At 37.9% G+C, this 22,838-nt stretch overlaps 4 protein-coding genes across 4 annotated transcripts in view; 3 read left to right on the top strand and 1 right to left on the bottom strand.

The window, feature by feature from the left end:
* The first annotated feature begins 4,973 nt into the window (after positions 1–4,973).
* Positions 4,974–6,759, top strand: LOC145483780 (uncharacterized). Its single transcript, XM_081462326.1, has one exon. The coding sequence runs from the start codon at positions 5,156–5,158 to the stop codon at positions 6,530–6,532; it is 1,377 nt and encodes a 458-aa protein (XP_081318452.1). The 5' UTR covers positions 4,974–5,155; the 3' UTR covers positions 6,533–6,759.
* A 1,734-nt stretch (positions 6,760–8,493) lies between these two features.
* On the top strand, positions 8,494–9,441 carry LOC145487989 (neuromedin-K receptor-like). The gene has a single exon (XM_081466782.1). The coding sequence runs from the start codon at positions 8,494–8,496 to the stop codon at positions 9,439–9,441; it is 948 nt and encodes a 315-aa protein (XP_081322908.1).
* Positions 9,442–11,511: 2,070 nt separating this feature from the next.
* Positions 11,512–12,462, top strand: LOC145487897 (lysophosphatidic acid receptor 3-like). Its single transcript, XM_081466697.1, has one exon. It carries the CDS (start codon positions 11,512–11,514, stop codon positions 12,460–12,462), a length of 951 nt encoding a protein of 316 aa, XP_081322823.1.
* A 3,465-nt stretch (positions 12,463–15,927) lies between these two features.
* The window catches only part of LOC145497422 (DIS3-like exonuclease 1), a 26,368-nt gene continuing 19,457 nt past the window's right edge, over positions 15,928–22,838 (bottom strand). The window contains exons 19-31 of the mRNA XM_081477230.1: positions 22,447–22,544; positions 21,985–22,061; positions 21,490–21,569; positions 20,855–20,950; positions 20,652–20,737; positions 19,976–20,042; positions 19,526–19,675; positions 19,051–19,155; positions 18,645–18,787; positions 17,644–17,735; positions 16,558–16,640; positions 16,324–16,473; positions 15,928–16,234 (exon numbers count right to left, since the gene is read on the bottom strand). Coding sequence (XP_081333356.1) covers positions 16,067–16,234; positions 16,324–16,473; positions 16,558–16,640; positions 17,644–17,735; positions 18,645–18,787; positions 19,051–19,155; positions 19,526–19,675; positions 19,976–20,042; positions 20,652–20,737; positions 20,855–20,950; positions 21,490–21,569; positions 21,985–22,061; positions 22,447–22,544 — 1,395 coding nt within the window. The 3' untranslated portion in view covers positions 15,928–16,066. The remainder of the gene's footprint in view (positions 16,235–16,323; positions 16,474–16,557; positions 16,641–17,643; positions 17,736–18,644; positions 18,788–19,050; positions 19,156–19,525; positions 19,676–19,975; positions 20,043–20,651; positions 20,738–20,854; positions 20,951–21,489; positions 21,570–21,984; positions 22,062–22,446; positions 22,545–22,838) is intronic.

The following is a 22,838-nucleotide window of genomic DNA, read 5'->3' as shown; positions in this document are numbered from 1 at the left end:
GCCTAAAATTCTCGCTATATGTACAATAAAAGTGCATACGGGCGCTATGGTGCGAAGCGTTGACACGGTTTTCATAAATCCGATCAACATTCCGGCCTGCCCTGGTGACTTTACTTGCGGTTAGAATTCAGATTTGTCTTTACGGCATTTCTTTCTGCAAGACCCGGATTGAAAAACATTATGCACGTGTCAGTAACATTTCACACACTCTATATAGTAAAATTTTCTGCGAACACATTTAGCAATGATGCAGGTTTATTTAAATTTGTGCGCGTTCCTGAAAAACAAGAAGAAAATTATCCATTTTTATAAATTTAGTAGGAATCTGAACATTAAAATAAAGATTGTTTTTTATTAAAGTTCATTGTTTGTAAGGGACTTAAGTTAACTGTACTGATAATTTAGGGCAGTGGCAGTTGAATATACACCGGTATTAAAATTCCACAAGTATTATTACACGATTCAAAAGACGTAAAAACAGACCGAATATGCTTCCGTAACCTACAATTGTAGCTTACTTGGTTTAAGAGAAACACTGCGAATTAATGGTAGTGTTGCAAAAAGCGTAGTTGGGCTTGACGTAGAAAGCCTAAGGTCCGTTGAAGGCTCTCTTTGAATGTGATTTCCTTTGATTTGTTTCTTTTCAATTTCCGCCAAGCAACGGGACGGATGTATTGAGACAACGGCCAGTGTTTATCTTTGTTTCCTCCATATTCGCTCTTTTTGACGGGTTTTTTTTTTTTTTTTTCATTCAGCCAGTCAAAAGTAAAAGGCGGCTATCATTCTGAACACTTATGAAATGGGTTGTTTACAACTGAGGGATTTTAATGAAAAGTTCTTAGAACCACCAGCCGTTTGTAGGCTGTAGCTATAGCACTGATTTCAGGGTTAAAAACGATCACTAACCAGGTTCAATACTTAAAAATGTATTAGAAATTGCTATCTTTAAAATTGTGTAACTGCAGAGCGATTAATAAATTGTGATGCTCAATTGGCTGTGCTTGCAGAATATTGTGTTGTTAACTCAACCGGCCTGTTTTGGTTTAGGAGGTTTAATTTGTACTGTTTTGAGAGATATAAAAATGTTTAGTTAGTAACAAACAGAAAGCCCGCTACAAATTTCAAGAAAGCCACAACAGCTTGTAAATTTGGGTGATAAAATTTCTTTCGTTCATTAAAAAGCTCTGGAAGGATAAAGAAATCAAGGAAAACGACGTTCCTAGTCTTTTGCTTAAATTTCTTCATTGCATGCTCCTGTTGTTTTTTTTTTACATCAGTTTCCTTGCGTTGTTCTCTTTTCACTTTCCACCAACCAATGGGACAGAGATATATGAGACAACATCTAGTGTTTACCTTTGTTTTCGCCATCCGTTGGCTAGTTCTGACTAGTTCAACCCATCAAGAAAATAAGAGGAAAATACCCATTACAAAGGTTAGGAACAGCTGCAAATGCATTAGAGGTTGGAATTAATTGTTAAAATTATGTATAATTACACAGAGTTATTGGTGTACATGATTTTGTTTTGGTCCATATTTAAATGGCGTGTCCCGAACATTGCGTTGCCCATCGGATGAAAATGTTGTTTTGGGTACGAAAAGAAGGCTACCTGCGGAAAGTTAAAAACAGCTTGTAAATTCGGGTGATAAAATTTCTTTTCTTAAACATTTCAGTCGCGTTAATATTCAGCTAAAGAATCTAAACAGGCTAGACTGTGTTTCAAAAAATAAGGAAATGACATACCTCATTCAGCCGCCGAGGTTTTTGCTTTAATTTTTGCTTTAAAGTCAGTGGTTCCATCACTGCATTTCAAGTATTTAGCAGTTTCCCATGATAACGTTTCATTAAATTGTAACGAACTAAATAAACAATAGTGCTAAAAATGCGTCATATATAAATCAAATATTCCGGCCTGCGCTGTTGGTTTTCGGTTACAATTCAGCTTTTTCTGATCATCAGCAATTTTTCCGGCAAGATCCCGACTGAAAAAAATTACGATACACATTTTGCATATTTCTAAAATTATAAGGGAACACATTTGGTAACGATGCATGTTTATTTAAAGTTGTGTGCGTTCCAGAAACACAAGACGAAAATTAAACATTTTTATAAATTTCGTTGGAATCTGAATATTAAAATAAATTTTCTCTTCACTTAACGTTCATTGTTTTTAAGGGTCTTAAGTTAACTGTACTGATGATTTAGGGCAGTGACAGTTAAATAATCACCGATATCAAAATTCCACAGATAGGTAGATTAAAATTCTATACGTTTATTACACGATCCCAAAGAAGTGAAAAAAGAATGAATATGCTTCCCGTAACCATGCATTTTCAGTTTAAGAGAAACACAGCAAACTAAAGATAGCGTTGCAAAAAAGCGTTAATGGGCTTGGCCTAGGAAGCCTAATGTCCGTGGAAGGCTCTCTTTGTATGTGGCTTCATTTGATTTGTTTTCTTTTCAACTTCCACTAAGCAATGGGACGGATGTATTGAGACAACGTCCAGTGTTTATCTTTGTTCCCTCCATGCTCGCTCCTTTTAACGAGTTTAGCCAATGAAAAGGGGACTACCATTTTGTACACTTATGAAATGGTTTGTTTACAACTGAGATTTTAATGGAAAGTTCTTGGAAACAGCAGTCATTTGTAGGCCGCAGCTATAACACTGATTGCAGGGTTAAAAGCCATCACTAACAGGTACAATATTTGTAAAAGCAATAAAAATTGCTATCGTTAAAATTATGCATAACTGCATACAACGATTGATATATTGTGTTGATTTATGGACTGTGTTTGCAGAACATTGTGTTGTTAACTTACCCGGCCTGTTTGGTGTAGGAAGTATAATTTGTACTGTCTTGAGAGATATAAAAATGTTTAGTTGGTAACGCACAGAAGGCCCGCTACAAATTTCGAGAAAGCCACAAAAGCTTGTAAATTTTGGGTGATAAAATTCATTTCGTTAAATTAAGCTATGTCAGTTTGCTCCAACGGAAATAGTCATTTTAAGAGCTATAAAAGGTTAAGGAAAACGACGTTCTTAGTGTTTTGCTTAAATTTCGTCATCCATTGCATGCTCCTGTTTCTCGCTTTAAGCATGATTTCCCTTTGGATCGGTGGGAACCAGACATTTTCGGTTTGAAGCGACAAAAACAACGAATTAAAGATGATATTCAAAAAAGGCGCATGACTGGAATTTAAATTGTTGTAATCGGCGTGGGAAGCCTAATATGAGTTACGGGCTGGTTTTTGATATTAGTTAATTACCTTTGGTTTGTTTTCTTCTAACCAATGGGATAGAGATGTATGAGACAAAGTTCTGTTATTAGCTTTGTTTCCTCCATCCGTTTGCTAGATCTGAGAAGTTCAGCCGATCAAGAAAATAAGAGATTTTAATGAAAAGGTCTTGGAGCTGACACGTACCACTCATTTGCAGGTCGTACCGTTGGCGCTGATTTCAAGGTTGAAAATATTACTAACCAGGTATTTACAGTAAAAGTGCAATAGAAATTGTAAATAATGTTTAAGATTTTTGTATAACTACAGAGTGATTGATAATCTGAGTTTGTTTGTGCATGCCCAGAACATTGCGTTGCTAACCGATTAAAAATGTTGTTTTCGATACGAAAAGAAAGCTACCTACGATGTTCGGAAAGTTAACTTCGGGTGAAAAAAATTATTTTCTGATATATTTCTGTCTCGCGTAAATTTTCAGCCAAAGAATCCAAACAGACTAGACTGGGTTAGTTTACAGTGAATAAAAAACCTTAAAGGATCTTGAAAAACAGGAAAACGACATACCAACTGAGTGTTTTGCTTTAATGTACTCATTCAGGCGTCCTGTTTCGTCCATATTTGTTATATCTGACGAGTTCAGCCAATCAAGAACTAAAGGAGGAGAATTACGACTAGTTGCCGTTTTGTGAAGAACAGCTGAGAAAGAGAGAAACGTTCTTGGAAATATCCCACTCATTTTTAGGTCACACCTAAAGAGTTCATTTCAGGCCTGAAAATCATCACTAACTGAACCAGGTACAAAATTTAAAAGCAATGTAAAACGAAATTGTAAGTGTTTAAAATATTAAACTGTTTAGGTAAATGAACTGTATGTCCAGAACATTACAATGTCAGCTGGTCATTTTATGCTATATGAATACGATACCTACTGTTTTTGGAATAATAAAATACTGATTTGGGTAGAAGAAACTCAACAACTCGTAAATTCCGCTGATAAAATTTCTTTCCGGCTTTAATCATCTCTCCTACACATACATATTCAGTTTAAAAAATTTCAAGAGATTAAACTGTGTTAGTTTGAGAAATGTATACTTCAAAGAAAAAAGGAAAATTCCTTGTTTTGCGCAAATTTGCTTATAAAATGTCCGTTCACACGCTGATTTTTGGCTTAAATCTGGTGTTCTGTTTGTTAAAACGTTTGCTTACTGCATGCGTTTCAAGTGATTGCTTGTTTCCCATGATAACGTTTCACTCTGAATCTAACGAAGTAAATAACAATATTGAGCTAAAATACGTTTATATTATATATTAAATATTATATATTTTATACTTTATGTTATACATTATATATTATATAAATCATCAACGGGCGTTTGCTGATGACTGTGCCGTTGGAGTCCTGTTTTGTTTTTATGGATTGAAAACTATAATAATATTTGCTGGTTAATCTTTTTTCTCTTTTAAGTTAAGTTCCTGAGTGAAAATTACGGCTCAACGCGAACGGCGTAATAAAGTAAAATATATGCAGTAAAATTTAGCAGCCAAAATTATCTGTCAATAAATGTAGAAATATTGTAGATGTTTATAAGTGCGCTCGTTCTAGATTTACATGAAGAAAAATTACGTATATCTATATGTACGTTTAACAATTGTTTTTAAATTTTAACTTAATTTAAAGTGAGTGTGTTTGAAATTAAATTTCACTGCATTGAGTTCTGGCGGTGGAGATATACTAATTGAAAAATACATACGGAGTAAGAAAATTTCGGTTTGATGTAGTATGTATTGAACCTTCCAAACAGGGTGGGTTAATTGCTTCCACTAAATGCGCCAGGGCTTCTATAATATTGTAACAATGCTTTAATATAAGATTTGATATTACAGTACATGTACCTTCTGATTATTTCAGTTGCAGGTGAATGATGTTTCCTAACACAACTACAGAGTCAGCTCATACTGAAGCCAGCATCAGATACAATCAAAGCTCATCACAAACTGTGAACGCCACTGAGCAGAATGGAAGAATCCACCTCCTCACACCAATAGACCCAGTTGCCAAACATTGCATTTTCATTTCAATGGCAGTTGTGTGTGTTCTTGGGTTTTTTGGAAATGTTCTTGTCGCCTTTCATTTGAAAGAGACGCACAACAAATGGCAATTTCGGCGTAACGTAAATTTTACGTTATTCTCAATACGTCTCAACTACTACCTCAGTAGTTTGGTCATCTCTGATATTTCATGTCCCCTTGTAACACTTCCCTTGTGTTACCTGCAATTGTTCACTGACGTATTTCAAAAGGACTGGCATTGTAAAATAGAAAGATTTTTATATTTTGTGTTTCCCTGTGTAACTATAAACAACTTGCTCGTTATAGCTGTCGAAAGGCTTTTCGCATCGCGGGAGATTAGTGGACGATTCGCCTTTTCCACAGTTAAAAGATTGATAGCCTTTGCCTGGCTTTCAGCTTTTCTTATAACTTTGCTTCCAGTAGCTAACTTCAAAATTGTGCGATATGACCTGAACGCTACTCATTTCACAACGACGTGTAGATTTGACAACTCCGTGTTCACTTCAAGAGTGGCCATGCTTAGCTTCACTGTACTGGAGTTCATTTTGCCAAGTATCGTGTTGATATTTTGTAATATCTGTGTGATGACACAAGCCAGGCAAAAGTTGCAGTTTGTCAGGCGGTCGCTTAGCAATAGCCGCCATAAACGTGAAAGCATTTTAATGAGTAAGGGGATTTTTATGCTTGTTGCCATAACGTTCGCTTTTATAATTCCATATCTTCTAAGTTTTACCTATATTATGTTTAATTCAATTGCAAAACCAACCATTAGTTATCAAACGGATTATGTCATTCGCAATTCAGGTGGAGTACTCGTAACAGCTAACACCGCTGTCAACGTTTTAATTTATACGTTACAATTGTCACAGTTCCGCGCTAGGTTAATGAGAATGGTTCGTAAATTGTTCTTGTGCAAGTTGTCTTCGGCGGAAAAAGTCGAATCTAAAGCAGAGGAGGATATTATTCCACATAAAAATATCGAGGAAAGGAATGCAAACCTAGCAAATAACAGCAACATCGAGGAAGTTGAAGATAAACAGTTGAGGAACGAAACTGACCGAGGCAAAGCCCCATGTGTAGAACAGAATGAAATGCAAGAACTTAGAGCACCAACCTTGAAACGAACTGAAAACAATTTTGCTAATGAAGTGAACGAGGAGCAAGTTGCTGTAAATAAGAAAGAGAAAACGGGTTGTCGAACGTTAATAGAGGTTGATGTACACTGACATTTAGTAAACTCGATGGAGTAGACATGGAGTGAATATTAAAAGAATATTTTGTCCTTGGATACAATGATGTAGACCGTGTTTTTATTTTGGATTTTTGTTCAGAGCAAAATACTGGTAACTTCTCACGCAAAGATATTTTTTGTTTCTTGTCAAATTGGTGAAAATCAGTACATCGGCACTCGGGAAACATAATATAATTCACCTATTATACAAGAGAAATCCAACAGCCGAAATTGTCTGTGGTGTGGAACATATATTTAGTAATGTATGTAGATTTATAAGTGCGCCCATCCCTAAAATAAAGCAGAAAACAAGTATGGTATATATTCAAATCAGTTTTACTGATTTAAATATTGAAACTTTATTATAACAAAAATTTAAAACGTTATTTAAAAGAAACTGTCCTGATTTACGGTGGTGGCAGTGGCGCCAATAATTATCTTATTTCTATTTATCAAAATTCTTATGTAGCGAAACACAGTTTCTTTACTACTGACCCGAAAAAAACAAGGTGGGAGGGAGAGGGGAAAGGGGTAATATCGAAACGTTTCCTTCACGATACACGTGAAATAGAAACTGAATGAACATATAATGCCAGGATTTTTCGGTTGAAACGGGAAGCACAGCTAGTTTAAGATGGTGAGGACAAAAGCGCGAATGACTAAGTAAGTGGCTGCACTTGTGGTGGGAAGCTCTTAGTGGGAATATCAATGAGACTTTTTCATGGGGTTCTGATTGTTTTAAGAGCCAGCTGTTTAGCACCACGCTGGAGATGTGACAGAAATTGCTTTTGCCCAAATATGAAGAAGAGGACCGCAGGCATCCTCGTTAAAAGAGAGAAGGCCGCTCGAAAAAAATCAGTCAAAAAGCAAACAAAGACAAGAAAGACAAATCGGCGCTCTTTTCTGCCAAAATATACAAAACGTCTTTACCGACACACGAGAAGTTTTGACGATATCTGTGTGATAGAAACCGAATAAGGATTTAACGCTAGAACCAGAAATCTCCAGTTTTATACGGGTAATTATTGATGTTACTGACAAAAGCAACCACGGCTGCGCCTGGGGTGGGAAGCTCCGTAGTGGGAATATCAATCAGCCATTTTCATGGTAATCAATTTTTTTTTTTTCCTGCAAGCAGTGAAGAAACAGCCAGCTGTTTAAAACCACGCTGGGGATAGGACAGAATTGTTTTTGCACGAGCTCAATGTAACGACATCTCGGGTTATGTGTCTGGTAAAATATACGAACTTCTTGACGTTATCTTGCTCACTTGATACAGATATATATCTTCATCAACTGTTCAGCTTGAAGGGCAAACAGAATTAATTTTAACAAGAAACTCACGCAGAGTTTCAGATTCTAATTTGTAACCATTTGAAAATTTAGGTAATTGCTTTTTTCGTTTTACGAAACACTGAGTTAATAACTTGGTAGAATCACGTGTGATGGCATGTCTAACAATTCTTGTAAACAAAATAATGAAATGCTGCAATTAAAGCCACAATACAACGGTTTTCACTCGAGCTACTCGAGTGTTGAAAGGAATTCGCACTTGTTCCAGTTTCGCATTATTCGCTTCACGACTGGACAAAAAACCCCGCGTCACTTTTGTCACCCAACTGCAAGCAAAGTCACAATATAAACCTTGACTCATTCGCACACTTTTTCGCGCGTTTCGAATTACCTACATGCATACTATTTCGAGTTTTGATTGGTTCACTGGATTGCGTGTGTCCTCTATGATTGGCTAGAGTGATTAGTTTGGTTTTACGACATGCATATCACAACTGTATAGCAAGTGGTGAACCTGAAGGCAAAGCAGACTTTTCCAAAAAAAAAGGTCGTAATAACTCAATCGTCAATTATGTTTTACATGTGATATACATGGAGATGTCAGAAACGGGTTGTCAAAACCTTATTCATGCACTGTTGTTTATGTTAAACTATGTGTAGAGAATGGCCAACACAAGCCACGAAATCTCTAAATATACCTTGTCTGAAGGAGTTCCATGGTTGGTTGTATACATCTGTGAAGCAGTCTTGATACTCACTGGAAACTCTATCACCGTTTACATCTTCTGGAACATTCGAAAACGACTGAAGCGCACCAGCTACCTGCTAATTAATCTTGCAGTTGCTGACGCTTCAGTGGGAATTGCAATCACGCTTTTCCTCTGGGAAGCCATTGCAGAAATGTTGGAACGAGATGTTAGTCCTGGTATGGTTACAATGGCAACGATGGTAGATCTCATCGGAACGATATCTTCGGTGCTATCAATGGCCTTGATTTCTCTGGAGCGAATGCTCGCAATTTTATGGCCTTTTCGCCATCGACTTTTAAATGCTTGGTACTATCACGTTTCCATTGGGTTCATTTGGCTTGTTTCAGCTTTAAATATGTTTTCAAACTTACATCTTGATCCAGATACCACGAAAGCAGACAATGCTTATAGTATTTTGACGGTGACTACATATATCTGTTCAGTTGTAATCATAGTTGTTGCATATGCTGCCATTTGGATTACAACGAGACGGGACCAAACACCGAGCAACGCACACAGTCACAGGCAGATAAAACAAAGCAGAAAGCTCACAAAGACTCTTTGTTTGGTGACAGCCTTGTCAGTCATTACTTGTTTGCCGTATGGTATTAGCATTGCATTTAAAAACTTCCTTCAGCATGTGTATTCATTTAGGGCTCAAATCACCATAGCACTACAATACGCGAGTTCGTTTCTGAATCCCGTTGTTTACTGTTTCAAAATGCCCGAGTTTAAGGCATCACTGAGAAAACTTCTCTGCCGTTGCCGTTCACTAGAACGCCGCTCGTTTAATGCTGAAGAATCATCACAGACAACCAGTGGAGTTACTTTGCGATCCTTAAGGGTTGTCAATACTGTTTAATTACGTAATAAAAGTATCTACGTTAATTTATAAGGACTGAATAAAAAAAGAATGTGTTGATCGCTAATTCAGTATTAAAGGCTTAGATAGAAATCTTGTCATGTATCCAGTTCAACCGTTTAAACATTGTTGCTCAATTTAATTAAATCGTCAAACGTTACTCTCAAGTTTTGGTTTAAAGTGTTACTAAAGTCACGTTCAAAGAAAGTTTAGAGAATATTAATCGCCCAATATACCTTAGCAGCACATGTAAACTGCACGAATTTCAGCACCTGTTTAGTATGCGTTATCATGGTTATGCGAAACTTGTTACTGGAACTTGTTCATCAAAGATTAAAGAAATCTGTCTTGAATAAATAAAAGAGATTTTACTCATTGATGGGATGTCTCCAGCTGAGGATTGTTAAATTTTAAAGAATCTGCTTAATGCGAAAGCTTTCCAGCTGGGGTGATATCTGTTTCAGACTCAGATAACTTGTTCAAATGATTGACACATCCTTATCCATTTTCAATGCGCCCTGGTGCTTGGATACTGTATGGACTTTAAGCCGCTTTCAAGCAGGATGGGTCAAGTTCTCAAAAACATTTCGTGATTTTTGTAGATTTTTTTTCGAAAAGGAAACTGCAAATAGAGAATTAATCATGACCAAAAGATGCATCTCATTGGAATAAATCCAATAACATATGATGGCGACAGACCTGAGTGATGAGGAAAATTATTACTACAAAGTGGAATACTGGTTCTTAATTAAAAAGGAAGAAAAATAGGTACAAAAGTCGACAACACGGGGGTCCTGTTTCCAATAAATCGACACTATGCATTAGGATAATCGATATGAGACGATGGCGACAGACACAAGTGATGAAGAAAATTACTACAAAGTGGGACACCTATTTCTTAGTTGCTATTATGGGTTTGTACAAAAGTCAACGACACGGGGTCCTGTTTTCAATAAATTGACACTGTGCCAAAAAAAAAAAAAAAAAACACTATGAAAAGGAGAAGAACAATCACCGTTTACTGTTTTGGCAAACGAAAAGATAAAATGCGGGAACTCTTTCAAATGTAACTATCATGTTATAGCATGGGCTAATGACGAGTACTGTGCAGTTAATTCATTATGACGTAATGCTGTGCTACTAACCAATCAGATTCAAGAATTATGATATAGTTTACATTTATTTTATTTAAAAGTTCGTTCAATGTTAAATTTATTTCTTTTCAAACATTCAGTTCATTGTCTACAAAAACAGACTCCTGAAAGATACCCACTGAATTTCTAAAAAAAAAAAAAAAAAAAATTCGAGGAGTACGCAGAGCTTCCATATACGAAGGTACAGGAAAATATCAAGTTACTTTTTTGTCTTAATTAAGGCCTTTGCATATATTTTTGGAAGTTTTTGTCATTTTTATCTTGTAACGCTTAGAATTGACATATTCTACAGCTTTTTTCATTCCTGTTTTAAATTTACCCATATATGCTAATTTCATTCGTTTTTTTTTATTAACTTGAAAATGAAACGTCGTTCCTTTTCATCGTTGATTTTTATCGTCATCGTCTTCTTGCAAGCAGATTCGATGCGATACAACTGCAGCTGACTCAGGTTTACGCCGAAGTCGACTTAATTAGGGACCTTACGCGTATGCGACGGCGACGGCGGGGACGACGGCTATTAGATAAAGTATTAATATTTTTCTTTAGGATTTTGCAGTAATCTAGATCTCTTTAGTGTGCCTGTCTGTATAGAATCTTGCCCCTACTGAATATACTGTGAATGCGTTCGGTCCTAATTAGAGATACGAAAAATTAGTCGTAGTGATTCACGTTTAACAAAAAAATTGGAAATTAGTAATTTCACGCTATTGATTTGCAACGGACGCCGCTAGGAAATGTACAAAAGCGCATAATGCGAGTGAAAATTCATCACTGTTCTGCTTATTAAGCCTTTTGTTTGGTTCGTTGTCGTTGCCGTAGTGTTTTGCGCACGGTTTCCCTATTCATACTAATGAGAAACTGTTAAGAAAATCGGTCTCTTTTGCCTTTCCCTATACCCAGGTCTGGACAGACAATGAACGGCACAAGCCCTGAAGTGTTCCACTTGTTTAAAGGACTTCCGTGGTTGATAACATACATCTGTGAGGCAGTTTTGATACTCACTGGGAACGCTGTCACGATCTACATCTTCTGGAGCATTCGGAAACGAATGAAGCGCACCAGCTATCTTCTCATCAATCTAGCAGTTGCTGACTTTTTAGTGGGAATATCAATCAGCCTTTTCCTGTTTCTTCACACCTCCAGCGCAGCACCAATCCTTGTTATTAACACTGTAGTCAAAATAGGCGTGTTCCTTGATACTGTTGGAGTAACATCTTCAATATTGTCATTGGCTCTTATTTCACTGGAAAGAATGTTCGCAATGTTGTGGCCATTTCGCCATAGAACTGTAAACACATGGTACTACCACCTTTCTGTTGGAATCGTTTGGCTCTTAGCTTGCTTCAATGGAGTCGTAAATGCGATCATTGATCTTTATCGCACAAAAAGCCAGGATGGATTTAGTTATCTGATGGTTATCACCATCATCTGCTCCGTCTTGGTTATCACTGGCGCGTACCTGGCGATTTGGTTCTCAATCAAACGCAGTAACCGGTTTCGTAGCAATACTTGCAGGTCCATAAAACAAGACAGAAAACTTGCCAAAACTCTTTTTATCGTAACAGCCTTTTCAGTTTTTACCTGTCTGCCTTCTGGTATCAGTCTTGCTCTTAGAGACTACCTCCAAAATATGTACTCATTCAGGGTACAAATCACTTTGGTAGCACAGTACGCAAATTCGTTTCTGAATCCAGTTATTTACTGTTTCAAGATACCTGAGTTTCAAGCATCGCTTAAGAAGCTCCTCTGTAGTTGTCAAAGGCAACGGCTCCCGTTTAATGAAGATGCAGGTGCAACGAGTGTAGTTACTTTGAGATCCTTGAAGAATATCGAGGCATCACTGCCTGAACAAAAATCTTCGTAGTTGTAGTTGCTCAAGGCCAAGCCAACGGCTCCCGTTTAATGAAGATACAGAGGCAACGAGTATAGTTGCTTTGAGAGCCTTGAAGAGTATCGAGGCACTGAGTGAACAAAAATCGTTGCCAGGCTGAAGCCAGTTCTGTTGATCTAATCAACGTCCCAGTTCTTGATCCAGTCATCATATGAATCACTCAGTCTTGATTTCAAGAGCGGATGTGATTTAGATCGAAGTTTTGTTTTTTATGAATTCAGTAATAGTTGACTTGCCCCACAGAAAACGTACCAGTAATTCTTTAAGGTTGACGAGACTTTCTTATTTAAAACTGCCGCTTCATACCAGGTGCTTGCTCAGTTGACCCATCAAAACTAAGGTTTCAGTCTCGGTCAATCCAGGTTTCATTGTTGGTTATACAAGGTTTTCAGTTTTCACGTTTTTTTGCAAAGATGAAGTTGAAGGTTAACTACAAAGACTGCTCTATGTATATTTCAGGGCGTTTGGCCACAACAGAATGTGTCGCTAAAACTGAAATTTAAAAACCACTTCATTAATCTGTTGCTGGATTAATTAAAAAATATTCTGTTCGGCGGATAATTACCAAAGGTTGACTCCAACTGATACCAACTGATTTCTAATTGATTGATCGAGGGAAACTTTTTATTGGATGGAAGTCGTTGGGCATTAAATTGTTTTCCACTTTTGTTTTATGATATGTAACTTAGTAAACCGTGTTACAGAGTAGCACTAGCTTTACAAAAGTAACCAGTAATAAAACATAAAATGGAATCTCCTTTCTCAGCTAAGGGTGCACCAAACCTCAGCTGTCTACTGGTGGCTGCAACGGACAGAAATTTGGTTACATATTAAGAATGGTGTATTAACCAGAATTACCAATTATCTTGCGTAAAAACGTTCTCTGGTTAAGAATTTTAAAACGTAGGCTTTCGGTTTCCAGTATAAAAACTAAAACGAAAAAGGGCGAGATGAAAAAATATATGCGAGAAGAAAGCATAGAAAATGTAAAAATGGTTAAATAAGGAACAAATGTACTAATCTCAAAGAAGAGTTTGTTTTGTCAACTTCTCGGAGTTATTGTCTGCTTCGTTGACTTCGTTAGCGTTTGCAGTGTGCCATGATTCCTAAGTTTGTTGAACTCTGAAGTTTCCTTTGACAATTATACTGGCATTGACAAAATCAATAGAGTGGTCGTTAGACCACGCGTGGGATGACATAAGGGGAGTTTTTTGCATGTTTTTACAATCCAGATGTCTTCTGTTTTCCTCGTACAAAAGCACCTAGATATCCATATCTTGTTTAATATCCAGGTTGAGAAACAACTGAAAGCAAGACAAAACATGACCCCTAGCAACGTTCTCATAAAGTAGGGATTTGCTATCCGAATGGATTAAGTAATACGAAGATCGTCTCATATCGAACAATTATTGGACGAGTTTTTTTCGTGATATCCAGAAAAAAATCAAGGGCGAGGTAACGCACACGTTTTATCATCGAAAATGAGTGATGGCCTGGGTCAAGAATATCGACGCAGGCAATTATGGCATTTGGGGTAAACAAAGTATGGCGGATGGGAACAGTGCATACGGTAGTGATTCATGCTTTGTTTGGTGCCACTGCTACTTTGCAGCACAATATTCCAATGCTCATTCAGAAGTCGATGTTGAACAACCCCAATTTAAGCATTCATGCCGTTGTTTCGAGAGTTTTACCATACGGTATTCTTGCATGCATCTTGACATATAAATAAATACACACACTAAATAAAGGAATTATGGTCTAGACCACATAAAAACTACACTGTCCTTTTGTCAACGTTTAACCTGGGCAAGTTATGCATGGCCAATGTAGTCCAATAACAGCTGCAACATTTTTAAGGATTCTGGAAACCTTGTAAGGCCTATGTTGGTTTCGCACTCGACAGATGTTGAAGCGGTAGAAGTTTGTCTTTACTCGGCCATTAATCTAGCTTTTTCTCTCTTTTTAACCTTTATATCCAATGCTCAGCATCACAATTCTTCACATCTTTCGAAATATTTAGTTAACTAGTAATTTCTAACAAAAACTGAATGCTGCGCAATAGTGTAGAGAACATTTAGTTTAACTTGAGGGATACGTGATAACACTGTGGGGGATTGGCTTGTTTGGAACAAATACTGTGCCAGCGTATTTTTGCCCATTGAATATATCATGAAGTTTTTATCAAATTCAGTCCTCTGTATATTAGAACGTCCAATCTCCCAAGTCCCCAAAGGTACAGGAATTATTTTTACTTTCTTCTCCCCTCCCCGTTTTAGTTTTAATTTTTTTTCTTTTGTTTTATTTTAAGAAACTATTGACCGAAACACAGAGTTTTCCGGACCGTCTCCTTTCTTTAAAAAAATCATGTGGAGCTTTAGACCATTTAAGAATTCGTCGATTATTTGGAACTTTAGTATTCAGAACTTGAAGCTCTTTACTGAAGAATTTGTCTTACGTTAAGATAAAGAATTTGTAACTGTGGTCTTTAGAAGTTCGTCCGTAGCCTTCGTTGGAAGAGCGTTCGAAAAGAAATGCCCGAGGTGACAGTGGTATATCAAGTTACAGTTGATGCCTTGTGATAGTGCAACCTCGGGGAATCTCATTTTCGTGTCTTGTGAAACATGATAACGAGACAAATAGTAACCCCCTCTACAACCCCCGCGCATGCCCAGATAAGCATCGTTTATGGCTTCGCTGCGCAACAATAATCAAATTCTTCATTGTTAGAATGGAAAGTAAACCTCTCTACGAATCAATGGTTCTTAACATAACATACAACCAGCTGAAAGCAAACTAACGGTACTCTGCATTGCTTTTCAGGATTCGTTATAATTTTAAGAATTTTATGTTTTACATGATTCTCAAAAATCACAGCATTTAGAAGATAAGTTGACATGACATTTGATCTACATATTTCGTGTTATTTAGCTCCAAATTTATCTAGAAGTTGCGTCGTATTTTATCTAGAAGTTGGGTGTGAAAACATCGGTTCGTGTCCTCAGTTTTGACTAGTAGCAGTAGTTGTAAGGAACTACACCTCATCCATGTCAGTGCAAAAACCAACTTGTTTGCCTCTGACTGTTTGGGAATCTTTAAAACGATTTTTGATCTATTTACAGTAGATACAAAAATTTAATTTTTGTTTCCACGCCCACAGTGTTCCCAATTAGCATCACAGTGCTGACTACATTTGTAATTGTATGTTACAATACATTTAAAGTGTCAAAGATAATATGCGTTTGTATTCCCTTGTTTAAAACCTTGACTTAGTTCGAGGTTCAGTGATCATAGCGTTTGCACTAGCGTTTCAGAACTATTTTCAACCCCTAAATGGGCGCACTAATAACTCTCAAGAAATGCTTTGTTGCAATCGTGACGGTGAGACCTCCTTCTACCAGAGTTGGCCAATTATATCCATTAACCATTCTTTCTTTCTTTTCTTTTTTTTTTTTTTGGATCCGCAATGGATATTAAATTTACAGATTGCCAGGATGTCAGGTCCTGAAAGCTGCCGCAATAAAATATTCAAGACTTTTAAGATTTCATGGATTCCTGGGAAATTAAGAAACCTGGATCATCCATCATCATCTCTCAATGACATTTCTCGGAAGAACTCCATTAGAGAGTAGAGGCTGACGCTCTCATGGGTTTGGCCGAACTCTGATTTCAGTTTGGCAAAGTCGCCATCAAGTCCTTCCGTTCCAACGTTTTTTTGCTGTTCATCACGACTTGACTTCACCTCCTGATAGACAAAAAAACTTCAACATTACCGCATTGCCGAAAATCTTAAATATTTTGTTGCTCAGAAGCAAACGTAAACAGTATATGTACCTTTACAAGCTCACTTCTTTTCATTGCATGCGAAGCGTCATCTTGGGACGCCATTTCACTCGGTGGAGGACTCTGCCTCGTTTCCAAAGACAGCAGTTCCAGTCTCAGACACTGAGCATGCGCACGTGACTTGACGACAGATATTCGTACCTTAAAGTGAAACAATCACAGAGTTCTAACAGACAGGTATTAAATAAATAATAATAACATATAAAAAAAAAAGTTTAACCAAACCTGAATATGATCAAACAGTCGAAAGTCGAAGGTTCCAGCACCATTCCTGACTGTCATGTGATACTCGAAACGAGAAAGTGACCCTGTAAAAGGCATTTACTCTCTTAGGCCCCGTCCACACGTATCCGGATAATTTTAGATCAGCAACTTTTTCTTCCCGGATTCAAAAATTTCCCCGTCCACACGTAGCAAAAATATCCGGATTCGCTGCCGAATTCGCCTGATGCGCGTGGACGGAAGCCGTATCCGGAAAGAAAAAGTTGCGGATTCAAAAATATCCAGATACGTGTGGACGGGGCCATAGCTTAAGATCCCTTCGTTCTGCTTGCGCGCATAGGGAGTACCGGAGTCTGATTCAGCACTGCTTATTTACTTTGCAGAGTATAACGATGTTTCTCATTACGACCGCTATCATTTTTAAGGCGCCGAGCCGATATGTACCGGCCGTTGGTAAAAGTAAAAGTAGAATTTCAATGAAAAAAGTTGTCATCAAAGCGTTCTCGAATGAATTTATTCGGAAAATTAAATTTCCAAGCCGATGGGCAACGGGACTCAAACGTAAGACCTTCCAGATACCGGTTTGATGTTCTAACTAATCAGCTAAGGATGACTCGCATTGAGCGAGAGGTACAACTGTGGGATATTCATTTCTATCGTCTAGTAGTGCCAGGTGTAAGAACATTTTTCAACAAGTGCAGAACGTCTTCTGTGAGTTAAATTTTCCTCATTTGAGGATAAAACTTTGGCAAAACCACCTAAGTTCTTAGAGATTTAAATCAGCATTCTAGATCGGCGGGTGTTTTAGAGGAAGCTTCTTGGATGACTCTTAGGAAATGGGACACAAAAATGTGTGCATTACAAACCCGTAAATTAGCAAGTAGAAAGGTTAATTGCATGTCTCCACAACAAATTAACAGTCTGAACTTCAAGCCACTCAAAGCGAAGGTATATACAGTCTTTTCGGCCAATTTTGTGCAACATCAAAGCATATTTTGGTTTCGGGTCGTGTTTAGCTTATCACAATAGTTAAGGCCGGAGTGATCACTGTGATTGAGTGAGTTGCTTTAAAATGACAGATATACCAACCTGGACCGAAAACAACTGAATCATCTTTTACATGCGGAGTGACTACTTCTCCTGTCTTGTCCTTGAGATAGACCGGGCCTTTCAAACCGTAACTGAAAGCAAGAAGGGATAACGGGTGTTAAAGTAATGCTTGTGACGATCATAGCTCGCTTGTAAGAGTTTGGCATAATATGTCCACAGACATCAGGCAACAACTGTTCTGAACGTGTTGATAATTACAAGTTACAATCGAGCGCTTTTCACTTGAGCGTCGAAAGTAATTCGCATTTTCTTTGGTTTAGCATTACTACGCTTTGTGAATGTTTAAAAATCTCGCGCAACTTTCGCATTCAATCAAAAGTAACGTTAAAACCATTCGTGACCCGCTCGGTCAATTTCTTCCGCACTTTGTTCCGGTTGCATGCATTTGGTCTAGTTTCGTTTGGTTTACTGGATTATCTGCGTCTTTGGTGATTGGCCAGGGTAGTTACTTTAGTTTTGGTTATTCGAAACTCAATTGAAAACCGCTCTAAGGGAAAAGGAGTTATTTCAGCAAGGCGCACGTTGAAAAGGTCGTCTTAATCTTCCGCAATTTTAAGCATTTTTGTTTCTTGTCCATTCCTATCATATTTTGGTAGGTAAAGGGAAAGTCGGCATACCAGCCAATTGGCTTGAAGCATGAAGCAACTAGGAGTATTTCTACTGCACCCCGCAGCATTAAATTCGCCAGTACCCATTTATACACCTGGGTGGAGAGAGGCACTGTGAGAGTAAAGTGTTTTTCCCAAGAACACAGTACAATGCTCATGGCCAGGCTTGAACCCAGACCGTTCGATCTGGAGACGAGCGCACTAACCATGAGGCCACCGCGCCTCCACAATTTCGAGATTCCCTATATTTGAAGATTATTTTTAAACATTGCAAAAATGGCATAAAATGACACAACGAAGCTCCTCTAAATAAGCTCTTTTTCAGGTGTGTTAGTTGATGTTTTTTTTTTAACTATGCCACTTCATATTTACCGTGGAACAAACACAAGGACGCCATTTGCCCTGAGATTAAAGATAACAGCGTCACAGTTCCGTCTCTCGTCATCTTCGGGTAAGTCTTGGAAAAATAAGCTTTGAAAAAGAACAACGGATTCCTTCTGGGCGTTCTGGGCAGCCTAAAGGACAAGAATAAACGGGAGATTATCTTACAACACTTGGAAAAAAACACACTCTAAAAGTGCAATCAATTGAGATTTACATACGATTGTATACACAAATCTGATATTGAACAAAACAACGCTGTGCGCAATCTAAGATTAGCGTCGATTGATCTGGGTGTCAATGTGAGACACGAACTGAACTCAGCCAGCAATCAGAGCAATAAAGAAATTAGTTCTAGATAAAATTTGCCAAGGTCCATTTACAAAAGACGTCGTACCCTGTGCTTGATGTTAATATGCTGGCACGTCTCTTGAAGTTCTTTGTTGTTTGGAAGCTCGGCAATGTCTTCATTTTCAACAGCGGCGATTAACAGTCTGTGAACCTGTGAAAATTAACAACCATTCGATTTCAATTAATATAATCCAGAGGTTTTTTCCCCCATATAAATGACAAGGATCGCCTGACGAACCAGGCCCAGAATGCATCGGGATAGCGCTAGCAGTTCTACCTACAGAAATGAGATTTGCGATCGGTCAAAAAGGGATGCGCAAAATAGACATGAGATATCAGAAAAAAACTGAGTCTCTACAAAGGCTCTCTTGATTCAGTGCTGGCTTGCATTTGTAAAGAGTAATTTTCAGGCCTAATGCGTCTGCTGGCGTGTAAAGAGATGTTGATGACGACTGGTACACCAATGACCAAAGAAAATAATAGAACAATAGAATTTTAAAAAATCAACCTCACACACTTACAATGACATCAGCGTATCTCCTAATCGGTGACGTAAAATGCGTGTAGTGATCCAAGGCAAGGCCATAGTGGAAGAAATGTTCCGGCGATAGTGAGCCAGTGGAGAAGTAGAGTGCATTTGACATGGCTTGAGTTGCAAGAGAACGGATAAGCTACACAAAAAAATGAAACCCTAATCATTGTCACAAGTGCCAGCAGGCTAAAACATCTTACAGTACATTCATTTCCATTCAAAGACTCCCAACACCCATCCTGACGCTTCAATTTTTCCTCAACAGAGGGCTCCGCCCCAAGCTTGGTCACCATACGTTAAGTAACCTTTTATCGAACATTAATTCCAGCAACTTTCTTTACGTCTTTTGTCTATATCTGCCCCAAGACGTAAGAATTGGCATGGATAACAAAATTGTACTGCAACTCATTAAAGATGGAAACACGTTCAAAGTTGGTACCTTATTAAAGTTAGGATCCTGAGGATCAACACATTCATCCAGTGAGTCAGCCAGAGATTTATTCGAGCTAAAATAGTAAACAAAAAGATAAAAGTGAGTAAACTAATGAAGTGGGTGAGTAGAATAGTATATCTTTACTTCAACCGACATATTTTCTTTCTGAACTTGAAGTACGTACATTTACACCCAAAATTTTGACAGTATTCACCATTTCTACGTGTACTTCTCAAACTAATGAATAATTCATCAAGTTTAAACAAAGGAAATTCATGAGCGTGAAGGTGTTTGGATATCTGATCTTAAGTAGCATAGATTTTTACGATTTTATTTCTCCGTTTTCTCCTTAGCATTAGTTTCGATTGAGAAGATATATCAAACACTCAAGACAGTGTTTGACCACATTTCCAAACACCTCAAAGTTCGTCAAAAAAACTCCGCTGCAAGTCTTACTTTCAACTCTCTTGTCGGTGTGGTCAGACACGGCCTTTCGTGTTTGGTATATTACCTCTAACACTAAGTAGCCGTATGATTTCAGTGATGAATAAGCAAGGAAGTAATCAATGAACTAAGCAAGATGGAAGGCACACAGGTTGTAAGGTATGTAGGTAAGAAGGTACTGATAGGTAGAGAGGGAACTATAGTTAACCCACCAATCTTCCTGTGGGTGAATGTATACCTTGTGTCGATAGAAAATCCTTTAGAGCCTGCACAATGCATGAGGTTTGCAAAGTGCTGTTTTCTTGGCAGTGGGTGATGACGCAACTAGAGGAACCAATTAAACTCTTGTTAATGAACTACTGTTCAAACGTATCTTCAACACATGATTAAAACGTCAATCCTCTAGCAAGGTTAATTAATTAAACAAGGGGGACATCTTACCAGAGCTGCGCTAGGAAAAGCTTCAGCAATTTTCTTGGCTACCCAGTGATTGGCGAATATCATACACTCTGCCACAGTTTCATGAATTTCTAAGGGCTGAAAAGAAACACGACTGAATTTGAATAATAGATTTTGTATAATCATTTTTCTTAAAGATTAATTTTTGGGGGAAGGCGCGGTGCCTCGTGGTTAGCGCACTCGTCTCCTGATCGAGCGGTCTGGGTTCAAGCCCTGGCCGGGGACATTGTGTTGTGTTCTTAGGCAAGACTCTTCACTCTCGCAGTCCCTCTATCCACCCAGCTACATACATGAGTACCAGCGAAATTAATGCTGGGGGTAACCCTGCGATGGACCAAAATCTTATCCAGGGAGGAGTAGAAATATGGACGAAGTGCCACAGTGGCAAAAGTAAAGGTACAGGAATAAATAAACACGCTTCTCATGTTACACCTTGTTACGACACTAGTAGAAGTAAAGACCGCCGAACCTCTTTAATACGGACACCAAAATTGTCGAATTGAGTGAGCTGAGTGACCGGATTACAGGCAGAGATTGTATCACTTGTATGAATTCTGTTTTCTCTGGGACCATGTGAACTGCCCATAAATGGTTCGACTGTAGTTATTCCCTTTTACCTTTTTAGGAATTAAATCCTTTATATCTTTTTTATCATCTAGTTGGACTTGCACCTCTACACCTTCTAGTTCTAGCGCACCTGTAAATAAGCACGAAGTCTAATTGGAAATTGAACCTTCACCGGTAATACAAAAGAAAAGAGGTATCGAGACTCTGTTAGTTAATCCTTAATCTTCTGGGCTTCTACGTCTCCTTGCACGTCTGCTTTTAATGCAAGCCAAGGTCGCAAGAACGACATAAACATTTACACAGGTGAACGTCCAAACACAAAGTTCTAGAATAAAATGTTTCTGAGGAAAACAGTGGCGTTCAAGAATTGAGTGTTCAACATGTGTGGGTTTACCTTGGCTTGCCAAAAGTGAGCTTTCGTAAAAACATAATTTCTCAATATTTGGCTCTACAACAATATTTTCAAGGAGGGAGAAATTGCAACATAATTATTATTCTCTTTTTCGTATGTTTTTCAATTCTAGTTATAGTAGAAATAGTATTACCGTGGACGGTTCTTCTTGATTTAATCACTCTTGCAATGTCCATAAGTTTCAATACTGTTTGACGAATTTCGGACAACCTTAAAATCAAGACAAAGTAAACCACATTGGAAATAATGCACGAAGTCGTTAAAGGTGTTCAAACAGCAATTTACAGAAAGGTTTACTCAGTGCAACATCGCTTTCATTAACAGGCGATATAGAACTTTCTAGGCTATTAGAAATTCTTATGAAAACCTAAAAAATAGAAGGCTCTTTGGGAAAAAAAAAGCGGGAGAACGAGAAATGCTTTGGGAGCAGGTGCCACAAATGCTTGATCATTTACATTATAATGTCATCTAGTACCAAAAGACAATCAATCTGAATAAGCCTCAGGCCACTTCAGTGTTGCTTTAAATATAAGAAGCATTTAACTTCTGCTATTACATTTTAATCTCTAATAATTTACATCGGGCATGAGCAAACCTTTTTGATGCAGCCTCTCGTTCAACATTCTGTAATTCCGGAATGTCTTTAATGAGATCTTCCTCATTGGTCTCTCCATCAGCAATGGCTTGCGCTGCCTATAAAAATAGAAGTTCTTATTTTAGATGCAAGGTTGTACAACAACAAAAGCAGCAACAAAAACAACTAGTATACGTTCGAACTCTCCACAACGGCCACCTTGGGGACAGAGGAAAGCAGCCGTTGTGGAGAGGTGGCCATTGTAAAGTGGTGACCGTTAGTGGAGGTACGACTGTATGAAAATTTCAAAAAGCAGGATTGTCAGGATTGTTAATTATATTGTCAGGCTTTTTAATAGTTCATTAGAAAATAGTAGTTTATTAATTATACTAAGTGTCCCCAATTAGTAGAGG

This window comes from Orbicella franksi, chromosome 1, assembly GCF_964199315.1.
Source record: "Orbicella franksi chromosome 1, jaOrbFran1.1, whole genome shotgun sequence".
In the NCBI taxonomy this organism is placed as follows: domain Eukaryota; kingdom Metazoa; phylum Cnidaria; class Anthozoa; order Scleractinia; family Merulinidae; genus Orbicella; species Orbicella franksi.
Note: the sequence above shows the minus strand (reverse complement) of the source record. Positions and strands in the feature narration are given on the sequence as shown.